Here is a 15240-nt window from a genome sequence, read left to right on the forward strand (position 1 = left end):
TAAAAAATCAGTTAGAATCGCAGGACTTGGGTGCCACAGGAGGTGTGGAAAACATCACAGAAGGTCCATGTGGTCTAAGCTTGGTGAGTTTCTTCAAAGTGTTTATGAAAAATTTCCATCCAATATAGTTAATGAAAGTGAAAAACCTTAACGCATTCTCTGAATTCTCCCTTCTCCGCCCTTTTCAGGGGTTCAACCCACGCGGGAGAAGGGCGTGTCGAGGATAACTTGCATGCGCATCCTCAAAACGCCGCCATTGCCGCCCGTCAACAACTGGGCAAGACATACATGGCACAAGAATTGGAAAAGCGTGGCCTGCCCGGACAGCTAATCACATCCCAGAATATAGCCCAATAATAAAGGTTTTAAATTGATATATGGCTTCTCAACTTTTTTTCTAAATGTTCCAAATGGAAAATAATACTGAGTAGTAACTGGATAAAGATATCAGGATAGGTTACCAGTCAATTAAATTAATTATCGACCATTACTTTCCAGCTCGCATGCGACTTGCGCTTTTATACACGACACCCCGCACTTGCACAGGGTTGATCTCATTTCGAAGCCATCCAAAGCAATGTGTTCACTTTTTTGTCAGGTTGATGAACAAGCGAGTGACTTTGATATTCCTGCCAGTACTTGTCCTGTAACTGTTGGTGATGAATCTCTGCCAGAAGGTTCCACATCCAGACGGCAGAGCCTTTTTTTCCGCAAGAAGATTCCGAAGAGAGTGATGAAGGCTGCAGTCTAGACAACGAGTCCCAGGAGCAGCTTAATCGCTTCTTACAGCTTCGAAACGTCAGTCCAGTACGTCACACGTTATCGGTGCCGTGGAATACAGCGCACGAGCGTACTAAACGCAGATACCTACGGAAAGCTCAAAAATTTATATCTGCAATGCTTGATGTCCTGGCACCTGAAAATTCGCAAGAACTGTGGACGGAGCTTTGTGATCGTCATGCTGTAAGCAGAGAGAGTCAGGTTGTGGTCGAAGGTAGAAGTGAAAAAGAGACGGAGCTTCTTAGTGCATTTGCTGAGAGCTACTTGAACGCGCAACACTGGAGCACCAGACGACAAATACTCTCTTTGATGGCAGATAAGTTATCCCTTAAGGAGATGAGAGAGTTTATTCCAACCGTTACTAGCTATCGCTACAACATTGCCCGACGCCACAGGCTGTTACATGGAAGAGCTGCTCCTGTTCCAAACCAGGAGAAAAAGAGAATGAGGATTGAACCTGTAAAATTAGAACATTTTGTTTCTTTCATAACGAGTCCACACGTAATTCAAGATGTTCCTTTTGGGGAAAAACTTCTGAAATTGTCAACTGGTGAGATCATAAAAACACTCGATGTGATCAGAACAATGATACCAGAGCGCATTGTCCAGCAGTATCAACAATACTGCTGTGAAACCAACTTTGAGCTTATGAGTAAGAGAACCCTACAGAGAGTTTTGGCCGTGTGTTCTTCATCTGTTCGCAAGTCTCTGCAAGGACTTGATAACTTTTCAGCACAAGGAGCGGAAGCATTTGATCATTTAGAGAAACTCGTAGACAAGCTTGTTGACTGTGGCAAGACTAAGCAATGGGCGAGGGAAATTAAACAGCAACTTCGTTTGTCGAAGCAGTACCTAAAGGGCGACTACAAGGTGGGTGCATATTTTATAATTATGCGTTGCCTTTACGGAAGTGATGTAGTAGACTTCTTACTATGATACACGGCTACCTTTTTCTTCCTCTCCAAGTCTTTTTTATGCTTAATTCATGAAACAAGAGGTTGCAATTCACTGTAATACGCTTACACACATGTATACAACGCTGAGAATCGGTTAGGTAATCTTTCTGAAATGTCGATGCGCATGCGTTGCTTTGCAAATATGCACTGAATCACGCGGTTGTCATTTTACCTTTTTCTTTTAGGTACATGCAGTGGAGGCCTCAGAGGTTCCCGATCATTGTCGAACTTATGCGCTAAGTGATCCAAGCAATGCAGAATTTCGGGGCTCCTGCGACCACCTCCACAATGAGTCATGTGTGCAGTGTTATGAGTTAGAGGAAGTCATGCGTACCATAGAAGATGAGTGTTCAATTGCGCTCTCGTCAGCAGAAGATCAAGCTGACATGCTGCATACTATGAAACAGGCAAGGGATGATATCATTAGCTGGAAAGCCCATCAACTACGATCAGTCCACCAAGCTGAGGCAAAGCATTCAGTTTTAGCCAAACTCGACAGCCGATCGGTGCTGTTAGTCCAGGACTGGGCAATGAAATATATGCCCCGAAAATATCGAGAGGCACAGTCAGACTGGTTTGCGAAGCGAGGATTGCCATGGCACATTAGCGTTGCCATAAGACGGTCAGAGGGTTCTGAGCACTTTGAATCGCAAACACTTGTTCACGTATTTCAAAGCTGCGCCCAAGACAGTGTGACTGTGGCTTCGATAATGCTTGACTGCCTCACTACCCTGAAAAAGGAAATTCCAGACCTGGAAATGGCTTATTACAAACAAGATAACGCTGGATGTTATCACAGCGGAAATTCAATCATCTCAGCTAAGCTGGCCGGTGATGCCGCAGGAGTGGCTGTTGTAAGAAACCACTTCTCGGACCCTCAAGGTGGAAAGGGGGTATGTGATCGCAAAGCAGCAACAATCAAAGGAGACGTTGGAAGGTACGTAAACGAAGGCAATGATGTCATCAACGCTTTACAGCTCAAAACAGCCATTGAATCTGGCCAAGGAACCACAGGAGTGAAAACAAGCTATGTTGCTGCCAAGCCGTCAAGCACCTTTAATATCAAATGGGATGGCATAAGCTTACTCAACAATTTTGAGTACGATGAAACTGGCGAACGAGTGTGGAGAGCATTCAATGTGGGTTCCGGTAAAGTAGTGCCATGGGCAAAGTTCGAAGGAGTCATGAAGCAGCCCGAAAAATTGGAAATCCTAGAACCCCCATCGCAGAATGTAAGTGGCGCACCGCCGTTCAAGATTGTGAGACACCGACATATCAAGAAAAGCTCTGTCAAAGCAGATTTCTCAACTGAAAACGAAAACCAAGATCGAAGCAGTATTGGTCAAAATAAGCCAGATGACATGCTTTTCCCGTGTCCAGAGGATGGATGTGTAAAAGCATACAGTCGCTTTGCAAACCTCCAGACACACCTAGATACTGGAAAACACCAAATGATGCTCGAACAGGAAACTCTCTACGATAGAGCTAAAAGAGAATATTCTTCCAAGCTGACGGAGGGATGCAGTCAAATTCCAAGCGTTCAAGTTACTGTCCAAGCAAAGAGTGACGCCTTGCTGCCTCTTCCAATGGGTTGGGCCCTGAAGACAACTAAGAAAAAGGTGCGTTTTACAAAGAAACAGACCGAATTCTTAACTGACCAATTTCAAAAAGGGGAGCAAAGTGGACGGAAAAGCGATCCACAGGAAGTTTCGAAAGCAATGAGCTTAGCAAGAGGGGGGGGGGGGGGGGGGCGGGGGCGGGGAACGCCGATTTCAACCTGATGAAGTCCTTACGTCGCAGCAGATTAGTGACTTCTTTAGCCGTCTTTCAGCAAAGAAGCGATTAGAAGTTACAGCCGCCGGTAACGAAGCAAAAGCCAGTGAAGTCTCAGAAGTGGCCATGGAGAGTGCCGACGAGGACGAAATTTCCGCCGAAGCTGAGAGTCATCTATCTGCTGTGTGTGCGAATGTGATGAGAGATGTGGCTATTCAGCATCCGATTGTATCTTTCGATCTTAACATCTGCGAACTTGTACAAAAACGTACACTCACAACTCTAAGAGTGGATAGGCTAAGAGACATGTGCATCGACCTTGGGCTGGATATTTCTGACATTTCACCTCAGAAGAGGAAAAAGCCATACATCGCACGACTCACACAATTAGTCCAGGAGTGTACCTGCACTTCCAAGTAACTGAACACTGTACGTTTCACGCGTTGCGTGACAGCAGAGTTCTACATATCGCATTTCAGTCACTCGAGCTCGCCACTACTTGTGGCATCTCCTCCAATTTGTGTTGACGATTTTCAGTATATTCGAAACTGGCGAGTGCAGAAGGCGCAGAAGGGATGCAAATGCTCGAATTCATGTTCACTGGATGGGAAGCAAACGTAAACTAACGGCTGTGTGGCAAATTTAACCTGTTGTGTGCAATTCAAATCTTCAACCTGTTGTGTGCAGAATTATGTAGAATTATGGCGCGATTCACAGGGTAGGAAAAGTCGAAATTTGTTTCTCCTGTCACAGTATATGAAAATCAAGTGTAGTTATAGACATTTTAATATGTCTCTAGTCATTTCAACGGCCAGTGAAGATATAACTGACCAAAACAGTTATTTGTGTACAACGCGTTTAATTTTGTTATTATGCATCTCATTATGGCGTCATAGTATTTAACCGAATTACGGCCGGTGGTCATCTTTTGATTGTCAAAGGTTCCAAAGAAATAAAACCCAAATCGTAAAGAACTATCTTTCAAGGCTTCTTGGTAGTGTTATTGTAAACTTTGATACACTACCACATGTATTATTTGCCAAGCTATTCCAGGCCACCTTTGCCTTAATTTCAAAAGGCCGAAGATGTCGTCTCTTCACAGAGACGTAGCTCCTCCAGGAATAACACGAGACAAAAACTATCACTTTGTCTTGATAAAGCAAGTCCAACTTATTTCTATAGCTAGAAAAGTCCTTCTGTTACATTTTTGTTCGTATGACAACTGCCCGAAAAGTGCATAATTTCAGGATCGCGCTTAGTGAAATTTGAGCAATTGACCCGCCGAAAGTTTTTAACGGTTTATTCCCGTTTAAAGTGCATATTTCAAACATCTAACCCCATTTCCGTTTGTTTACTATATAAGGCTACCTACAGGCAAAAAATGAGCCAAATCGATTTTTGGCCGTGTCCGCGATTTTTTCGATAATCTTTGATTTTTACTGACATTTACTGACATTTACTCTTAAGTTCTCAAATAACTGTCTAAATTCCTCACGCGCTGATTGGCTCATTTTAATCATCAATAAGAGTACAGACGGATAAACTTTTAATGAATGAGTTGCCAGTAATCGGATACCCGCGTTTGCACAAAGAACTCTGGGATCGTCAGGGGGCAAACATTGCAAGTCGCTCGAAGGAAATGTATGGCGAAAAGTTGTTTCGACGCCCGAAAACATGGTTCTGGGGAGAGATCAACGCTTTTTCGCCGTTGTTTTATCGCGAATGGATTTTGGCAATGTTGATACATGAAAAATGTAAGTTTTTGTGTGAATAACCGTGAAATAAGTGATAAAATTTACCGATAAACTCCCTTTTGCTTGCGTGAGGTTTATTGTGAAATACATTGAAGAATATTGAAAATTTCAATACACGCCTGATCTCGAGAGGCTACCCGGAGCAAATGGTAGAAAAGACCCTCCGAGAAGTTAAATATAAAGACAGAAAAGAAGCTCTAAAACAGAAATCGAAAATTGCAGAAGGAACAACTACCCTTTGTGTCGGGCAATTTCACTCAACGGTCAATACCAAACTTTGGAAAGGATAATCACGCAAAATGGCACTTTTAAAGACCAATACTCAGAGATATATTCAAGAAGCCACCCTTGATCTGTTATAGAAAAGGAAAATCACTGAAATACGTGCTTGTAAAAGCAAAACAAAGGCTTTGAGCAACATAGTAGCCACACGGCATGAGTCGCGCGGACTCATTTGTCATTAAATCAACCTCAGAGAGTACAATGATCACCAGCGGGCTTATTTCCAGTATTACTTGAATGACCGAGCTTTCAAATAAGCCAAAAGCAGCCTGTACACAACTTAAAAGGCTTTACTGGGTTATTTCCTCTCGATTTATACCTAATTAATTTTGTAATATTTTCAGACCATTACGCGATGTAAATTTCACAATAAACCTCACGCAAGCAACAGTGTTTATCGGTAGATTTTGTCACATATTATGCGGTTATTCAAACAAAAACTTACATATTCCACTTATCAACATTGCCCAAATCCATTCGCGATAAAAACGACGGCGAGAAAGCGTTGATCTCTCTCAAAAATCGTTTTCTTGTACCTCGAAACAACTTTTCGCCATACATTTCCTTCTAGCGACTAGCAATGTTTGCCCCCTGACGATCCCAGAGTTCTTCGCGCAAACACGGGTATCCGATTACTGGCAACTCATTCATTTATGCAAGCTTTCAAGTTCAACTCTCAGTTGTCAAACTGTCAACTTTTTAACTAATGAGATTTTATGGACTTTTTTAAGTAGTCAATCAAAAGGTGAGAAAAGCTATTAACAATTTTCGCGTCATTTTGAATAAATTCACTTATCTTGGTTTACGGCAAGTTTACGGTGTCTTTTCCCTTCGTTTATTCCCGGCATTTGACCATTTTGGGCTCTTGTTATTGTTAAAAACAAATTGACCAGTTTTTTGTACGTCTGTCCTCTTATTGATGATAAATTTCGTCATAACATTGTCAACGTTTACTGCGAAACCACTCGCCTACGGCTTGTGGTTCCACAGCCACTTCAACAATGTTATGACGCAATTTATCATCAATAAGAGGACAGACGCATAAAAAACTGACGTCAATTTGTTAATTTGTCAGATATGATTTTCCAAACTATTATTGCGGGCGACCAGAGGAGCCCGCAATCCTAATCTCAACGTTGCTGTTAAAAACGCCTGCGCAGCAGTTACGTAGTTTTCCCTGACTCGATTTTTGCTTTATTCGGGTAGACTTCCACTAAGAATGTACGGAATGTTTAGAATGTAATTGAAATCGAGCGTGTCAACCTGGGAAGTTTCTGTTCATGTCGCTTTGATGTCATTTTGTGGCCTCATTCCGCCTCAAGCGAGTTGCGATCTGTTCTTCCTTGACCTCAAGTGTGGAGCGAGAGCATCGTCCGATCTGTTCGTCCTTTACCTCAAGCGTGGACTAAGAGTGTTGTTCGTCCTTGACCTGAAAAGCGTGTAGTCAGAGATTGTTGATTTTTCGTCGTGCATGTGTGCATAATTTCACACCAGCTGTCAGCCTGTCACCCGCTTCGGTTTGTTTATGAAATATCGGCACAGTTTTGCCAGAGTTATACCACTAAACCACTTTGTTCACCACGAAATAAGTCAACTGTATTGTAACAAGCCTCGCTCAAAACACAGCGAAGCCATCGCACTGTGAGGTCTGTAAGTCCAGGTCTTTCTTTGAAATAAGCCTACGATTACCTAATGTGCTCGCTGCGATTTGAAATATAAACAAAACACTACTAATAACCCTTCGCCAGCAAAAGTGCAGAGGTGTCTCATTAAGCTGCATAAAACAGACACGTTAGGAAAAATGGGTGGTCGTTCCACCAAATCAGTTCGATGTTATAAAAGAGACAGGGAACCATCAATCTCAATGCGCCACTGATTACAGCTTGGTACAACTCTGTTACATTTTTATTAACCCAAAAGTACAATGCATCGTCCTCGCTCGCTCTTACTAACCTTTGGTCATTACTAGTTTTATACATGGCGTCCTCGAGATGAGGGAATCGCAAAAAAAACACTACAGGGAAGTTTTGAAAGACAATATAAACAGGCGCTGTTCATCGTGAGCAAAAATAAAAGAAAAAGAGAAAAAGGAAAAGATCGTTTGTACCGCCCGGATTTTAACCAGTGACCCCAAGCCAGTAGACCAGCACTGCTCTCCTGCGTCCTACCAGCTGAGCTATCGAGTTTAACAATTATACATACAGACGCTTTACAAAATTACTAATTACTCAGCTATAATGGACAGGTTCGGGAAATAAAATCTTGTCATGTAGGTTTTTTCTGTGGTGATGATGTTGAGTACTTGTAGAAATGCAAAGAACAAATGAGAAACATTGCCAATGAAAAACAAATCATTCAGCGTGAGGAAATCGTTTCACATGAAACATGTAAAATAACGTGCAAGCGACTCGCAATCCACTGCGAAGGTCAGTGGATGCAAGAAATGTCTAACAGAAGCGAAGGTGCGAAGGACGAAGCGAAGGAAGGAGAGAAGGAAAGAGTGAAATTCACAAACACTTTAGTTTTCAATCAGGAACTAACTGGTCTACTTTTCATGAGACAGTCTCCTCAAAAATACTTTTGTATATCACATTGATGTCATCAGTTCTTAAATATCTGCAATTCAAAAACATTACTTACAGTGAACCACAAGTGTCGTGTGATTTTGAGCACTTCCTATTGTGTTGTTGGCTCTACAGGTGTACTGTCCACCATCTGCTCTGTTTAAAATACTGAAAGTCAATAACGCTGTATTCTTCCCTGAATTTTTCACTTTTCCATTTCTGATCCATTGTACATCTGGGTCTGGTGTCCCTGATGCTGTACATGTGATATTGACCGCTGACCCCTCAATGTAACTTGACTGTACCGTAAGCCCGTCTATCTGTGGTGCAACTACAAAAGATAGTTAAAAGAGAAGGGTTCTTAATGAGCACACGAAAGTTTCATAGAATCTTCAAATGGGGAACAAATATTTCCAGATCACAAGTACAATATTACGAGAGCATTAAAAATAAATGACATGCAATGCATGCACAAGGGATGATATTTAACTAAGATGTCTTGGAGAAGAGTTACCCAGGAAATTGATACACAAACAAAAATGGATTCTTTACGTGTATAAAAGTAGCCAGGGTAGGGACAAGAGTAAGAACTAATTCATAGCCAGACATAGACATGAATAGAAATAGAATTAGAATTAGGCCGAAACTCTTGAATGTTGCTAGGTAAATTTTACATTTATTCTAGGAAGTGCAAAATATAGACTGCCTTCTTTTCGTGGTTTTATTGCCAGGGCAGGACGCATATATAAAATTGAGCAACACAACGCTCGGAAAAGAGACAAGCTACTTCCCCACTTCAAGAAATGGGAAAAGCTTCTTCATGCTTTTTCCTAGTTAGCCATACTGTAACTGTATTATTTTGTCTTTTGTAATTATAACCACTTTTAAAATATCACATTATTCTGCTGTAGTCACCTTGATGTGTGTGCGTGTTTGAGAGTGAGTGCAAGTTTTCCTTTGTTCAATTATGTTATTTACTTTCTTTCTTTTGCTTATTTGTATTAGTTTTGTAGTCATTTGAAATGTCGCTGTAAACAACGAATAAAAACTGCTAAATGACAAAGAAAAAGCAACTCTTGAATGGATACAGAGAAAACCTTTGCCTGTCCTATTATAGTGTTTATGACTGAGAAAATTACTTCACTATGATTGGCCAAGAACAGGCCATTTTATCGTTAATTCTTAATTTGCACTACATGCGCGCATGTTCGCAATTTTCTCAGTCCAATAATAAATGAGTAATCGTACGAATGCGAGTGCAATTAAGGATTTACACTACTCGTGATATTTGACCATTCTTTCACACTGCACTTGCCTAGAGGCTCGTGCAATTTTGAGAGAATATCCAAATATCAATCGTAATGTAAATCCATAAGATTACAAAACTTAAACACGTTTACTGCATGAAGACCCTGTCAACATTTTCGAGTCTTGACCACATTTGGTAAGTTACATATATGTAACTAGAACAAACACAAAATTAAAACACAAAACATCACAAACAGCTTTCTTTTTCAGCGTAATATTCGTTCGGTTTTTTGAGCGGTTTTGCGGATACGTTGGCCAATCACCATCAACAACGAAGATCTTTGGCAAAGAACCAACCAGAGGCCTGAAGATGCTGAGATCATGATGAGACGCTAGAGATGGATAGGCCACACTCTTCGAAAGCCTTCTATCAACATCACAAGACAAGCCCTGTTTTGGAATCCCCAGGGAAAGAGGAAAAGGAGACGGCCTAGAAACTCGTGGAGACGAGACTTGGAAGCAGACATCAAGAGATTGGGGCTGACCTGGAGTCAGCTAGAAAGGAAAGCCCAGGACAGAGATGGCTGGAGAACTCTTGTTGGTGGCCTATGCCCCAGGCGGGGCACTAGGCATAAGTAAGTAAGTAAGTAAGTAAATCAGGATGAATGCAGACTTGACATCTTGAGCAACCTCAGTGCCTCGTCCATTCTTTTAGTACTTGACTGGGCGATGAAATATCTTCCACGTAAGTACCGGGAAAGCCAATCTGATTGGTTTGGTAAAAGAATTCTGAATTCTGGACACGACATTGAGACTGCTGCACAGATGAAGGAAGCTATCGAGTCTTCCAGGGGTGTGCGCGGTGTAAGTGTGAAGGTGTGCAGTCCTCCCAATGTTCCATCCAACAAGAGTTTCAATTGGGAGAAAGTGAGCTTTGTCAGCAACCTATACTACGGCCAGGAAGGGATAAGAACGTGTATAGCCTACGACATTGGCCCTGGGAAGAGTATTCCCTGGACAAAGTTTGATGTCTCTGAACAATCGGAACTGCCGACAATGGAGATCAGACCCTCGACCAGCGAGACTATCACAAGCTTTGTTCCAGTAAAACCCAGACGAACAGGTGGCCAAACCCCTGTAACTGAGGTAGAAGGCAACTCAGACTGTGTAGATGAGTCATCAGATGAGTCAAGCGCTGATGTTGATGCTGCTAACAAGTGTCGATTATTTACATGCCCAGAAGACGGATGTGTCAAGACGTTTACACGGCATTCGTCGCTTGTTAAACACTTGACTGCGGAAAGCACAAGCGTGCTCTAGAGTATGAAACGCTCTATGACAAAGCCATGATAGAATACGCGACTAAACTGGAATGTGGCGCGAGAAAATGCCCAACGGTCCTGGAAGGAAGAAGACCATCACTACCAACTGTGCCAACAACTCTTCCGATGGGATGGGCACTGAAATCGTCACAGTCCCGTCGCACGAAGTTTACTGAAAACCAAAAGCAGTACCTTAATGCCAAGTTCCAAATTGGAGAGAGAACAGGAAAGAAAGCGGACCCGACTGAAGTCTCTAAAGCCATGAGGACTGCAAAAGATACCAACGGGGAGAGACTATTTAACTATGGGGATTTTCTCACAAGCCAGCAAATTAGCAGTTACTTCTCTCGTCTTGCTGCTGAGCGAACTGTCGAGGCAGATCAGCATGATAGTGAGGACGAGACTCCAGGAGAAGACCTTCAGAGTGTACTTAGTAACAAGGTTTTGTCTGAAGTCAGCACTCAGCATTCACATCCAATCATATATGACTCCTACAACATCTGTGAGTTAGTGTTGAACTCCAAGCTTGGCTCCTTTTCTGTATCAATCTTACGGGATAACTGTGAATCCTTTGGTCTCGACATATCGGAAATTACAGTTAGAAGGAAAAAGCCATTTGTGGCCTTGCTCTCAAACCTGGTTCAAGGTTGTAGCTGTAGCAAGCGCTCATGACTGTACACCATTACGGCACATATTGTTACTGCCTGGCAGCTTGATTTTATCGTATCTGGCCACCAAAACGCTTCTCGTCATTTGTTGGTACCGGAAACATCGAATTATTTGACAAATTAACCTTATAATGATGAATACTTCTATATGGTCAACTAATAGCAGGAGTTTGAACAATTTCGAGTTTTCGAATTTCTGCCTGTAATTTTCGATTTTGTTTGATCCTTGGGGACATTTACTCTTAATTTGGAAGACTGAAACGTATCTGTTCTTTAACACATACTTTTGTGTCTGGTATTTAAGTTAGACGTTGAGTTCGTTGCGAAGATTTTTTACGAATCGTTTGTAGAGGGCAAGTAAGCCGATTTAGAGACACAGTTGTGTAAACAAACCCACTTGTAAGCCAATTTACCGCAGGAAAACAAAATAACAAGTCAACCTCGGGCTTGGAAATGCTGCCCTTGAGCTGCGGCCTCGGGCAGCATTTTCAAGACCTCGGTCACAGTTTGTCGTTATATGGACTTACCAGCGGGCAAATAACATCCATATGTACTGAGCATGCAAACATATTATACAAGTTAAAGGAAACGTTGATAAAACAAGAATAATTATGAAAAGAATGCACATAGTAATACACGTAAATAGCATGACTCAACAACAACAACAACAACAACAACAACAACAACAACAACAACAACAACCACTATATTTTCATCGAGCTCTTTCATTGAGCTTGGGCGGAAAGAATAGATCTGTCTGTCACGGTCGGTCACACAATCTCTCGTTTGATTTCGCGAATAAGTGCAAGTTTAAGCGCTCTCTCATAGACCACAGCCTAATTTCCCCAGAACAAAAATCATACCAATTAAAAGCCCATCTCTAATGGGGTTTGATCTCTAAGTTTCGTTAACTTTGTGATAAAGGTAGTACGGTTAATTATTTTTTCAAGTTAGGTACTGATTTCCGTAAAGAAACATGGGGGTCTCTTTCAGATCTCGCACAATGTAGGAATTTTTTTCAAATGTCATAGAAATTACAATATAAAACCTGGAAAAGTTGTAGAATAAGCTGATTGCATGTGGATATCTTCTGGCTTTATACTTAAGACATGCGTTTTCTTCAAAATTACTAATTTTCAAGCTTAGTTTTCTCACATCTGGCCTTGAAATCTGGAATCGCCATTTTCCGCCAAGACAAAAATCTATTTGAGACATGAACCACATATCGATGAATAGTTCAATATGGGCTAATAATAGCCGAAGTTTGAGCAAATTTGGATTTTCACATTTTTGCCGCTAATTTCTGACTTTGCTTGATTCTTGCCGACACTCACTCTTAAGTTTTTTTCCTGATAACAGAATGTTATCATTTCCAATACTTGCGCCGATCCATAGAGCTTCCGTTTTCTTATCACTGAGTCTGAGGCCAGAGACTTTGCTGAAATCGTCAAGCTTTGCGAGGGATGAAAGGAGAGATTCACGTAACCCGTCTAATATAAGTGTTGTGTCATCAGCATACTGACTTAACTTAATTTCCACATCATTAACAAAGATTCCTTTTATAGTGGTATTTTTCCTAATTGCCGTGGTCAGCAGCTCTCTGCCGTTAGGATGAATAAATAAGGTGAGAGCCGGCAGCCTTGCCTAACACCTCTTTGAATCTCAAAAAAATTACTGGGTAATCTTTGTGTGTCTCACAAAGTTTCCCTTTTCCTCTTGTTGAAGCTGCCTCTGGGTGTATTGACAGTACAGTGGAACCCTACATTATTTTGTCCAAGCGAAACAATGGGGCAAAAAAATATAAGAATACTTCTTAGAAGACAGGGTTGGTACACGTCTTGAAAACCCTTGAATTTCAGGAGTCTTTTTTCAAGGCTTTGAAAGTACTTAAAATTTGCTGGCATAAATACAGGTCCTTGAAAGTCCTGCAATTTTCACTAAATGATTGATTATGATGAGAATTTGTGACACATTTGCTGTAGAGTTCCCAACAGTGAACTCTTGTTATCCCAATTGATGCAACCCTTATTGTTCCCAGTGTACCTGCATTTTTTGTGCCCGTGCACATCGAGGTACTCATACTGCACACGTCTGCATGTATCAGAGTATGTGCAACATAATGTGATCAGCTGTTCTACTCTTGTCGACTTTGCTGACCCAAAGGTTTCTAAAAAATTTCAGACATGTCATTTCAATAAAAAATGGCTAGAAAAGGATTACACGGCATGACTACGAAAAGACAGCCAGAATTCATTCAAAGCATTGTTTTGCTTGTATATATGAAAAGCATTGATTTCACTTTCATGGGGAAATCTGCATTAACTAGTCATATGAAAGGGAAGAAACACCAAGAATCTGCAAAGAACTATCATAGTGTTGAAATGTCCATCAAGATCAGTGATTTCTTCACTTCGTCGTCATTTTCAGTAGCAAAAGTTTCAACTAGAAACTGTCAGAACAATTAATATACCGAAAGTGTGCATCAGCTAAGGTGTCAACTACTCTTGGTGCAACTGTTGTCCCATCAAATTCCTCCGAAAAGAGGTCCTTGAATTTTCAAAATATGGGCCTTGAAGTCCTTGAAAAGCTTTTGATTTTTTTCTAAAAAAAGTGTATGAAGCCTGTTAAAGAAAAAAATCTCTTAATGTGGTTGCCCTCTAACGGTCACATTCTGAAATGTCAACCAGTATATGATCCTCTATAATTTTACCCTTTCATATGGCCACTCAAGTAGTATAGGACTTAGTGGTTCTGGGCTATTAAGCCAAAAATCGGCCTTCTCAATCCTCTAGAAATCGAAAAAATACCCTCGCCGGGCCCCAACTCGAAAATGCCATTTTCAGGCCTCTCAGAGCATGTTCCATTTTAAGCCCACTCGTGGACAAATTTAATGACTCCCAACCCTCCAGGAATCAAAAAATGGCCCATCATTTGAAAATATATTTTTCAATATTTTTTCAAAAAAAGTCTTCCCACCCCTCCACAAATCAAAAAATAGCCCGCCATTTCAAAATCATGGCTTTAACCTACTTTTTTATCATATTCTTCTGAAAATCAAAATTTGCTTCACCATTTGCTCAACATAAAATAATATAGCCCCATCAAAAAGACATGTATATATTGGTAGTAATGAATCTTAATAAATTGATAAATATGTATAATAATCGTGGAAAATTTAGGGACCGAAATTATGGCAAGTTCAAGGATATTAATAATCATTTATTAAATGGTAAAAAGTTAACTAGCTATACAACCCAACAATATATGAATATTATTTATGATAGGGGGTTGCCTTATGAATAAGAGGATCTGTTGGATGAATTCATCGACACCAGAAAATTATGGTGGGACCATAGGTGCTATATATTTCACAAATACGAGATTGCTAGAAAAATAATCAAACACGCTGATGAATTAATTAAATATGATATAATACTGAACAACCAATCAGAAACAACTGATTTGAAATATAATGAAGCCGTATCAGCAATGAACTTCTTTTCTTGTATTTCCTCGAGCCTCCAATTTGGAATTTTAATACATCAAAAATGACCTATTAGTACATGGGGTGTCGCCAGTGTAACAGTTAACAGTGTAAAACTATCAGCAGTGTATGATGTATGGTGTACGAAAAGAAATCAGTAAACAAACCTGATGAGACAATCAAAAACATTTTTTCAATATTTTAATAAACTGATAAAATAAGATTTATGGTAAACAACACAATGAGAATGGTACAAATCATAGCAACAGTTCTGGGGTTAATTGAGAGTGCTTGTATTATGGAAGAAGTAGAGGTAACTTTTGCTGCAGCCGGCACTACAGGGATGAGTAAGTGAGTGAGTTAAGGCAAACACTCTGAACAGGTACCTCATTGTGATCAGCTAAAATAG

At 40.8% G+C, this 15240-nt stretch overlaps 1 protein-coding gene and 1 pseudogene across 3 annotated transcripts in view; one reads left to right on the forward strand and one right to left on the reverse strand.

Annotated features, from left to right (window-relative positions):
- The window catches only part of LOC145492290 (neural cell adhesion molecule 1-like), a 64770-nt gene that overhangs the window by 26180 nt on the left and 23350 nt on the right, over window positions 1–15240 (reverse strand). For all 3 annotated transcript variants that reach the window (XM_081471704.1, XM_081471703.1, XM_081471702.1), the window contains exon 3: window positions 8186–8440. In XM_081471704.1, the coding sequence (XP_081327830.1) occupies window positions 8186–8440 (255 nt within the window). The remainder of the gene's footprint in view (window positions 1–8185; window positions 8441–15240) is intronic.
- LOC145492657 (uncharacterized) lies at window positions 898–3944 on the forward strand (annotated as a pseudogene).

The sequence above is a fragment of the Orbicella franksi genome, chromosome 7 (assembly GCF_964199315.1).
Source record: "Orbicella franksi chromosome 7, jaOrbFran1.1, whole genome shotgun sequence".
NCBI lineage: Eukaryota > Metazoa > Cnidaria > Anthozoa > Scleractinia > Merulinidae > Orbicella > Orbicella franksi.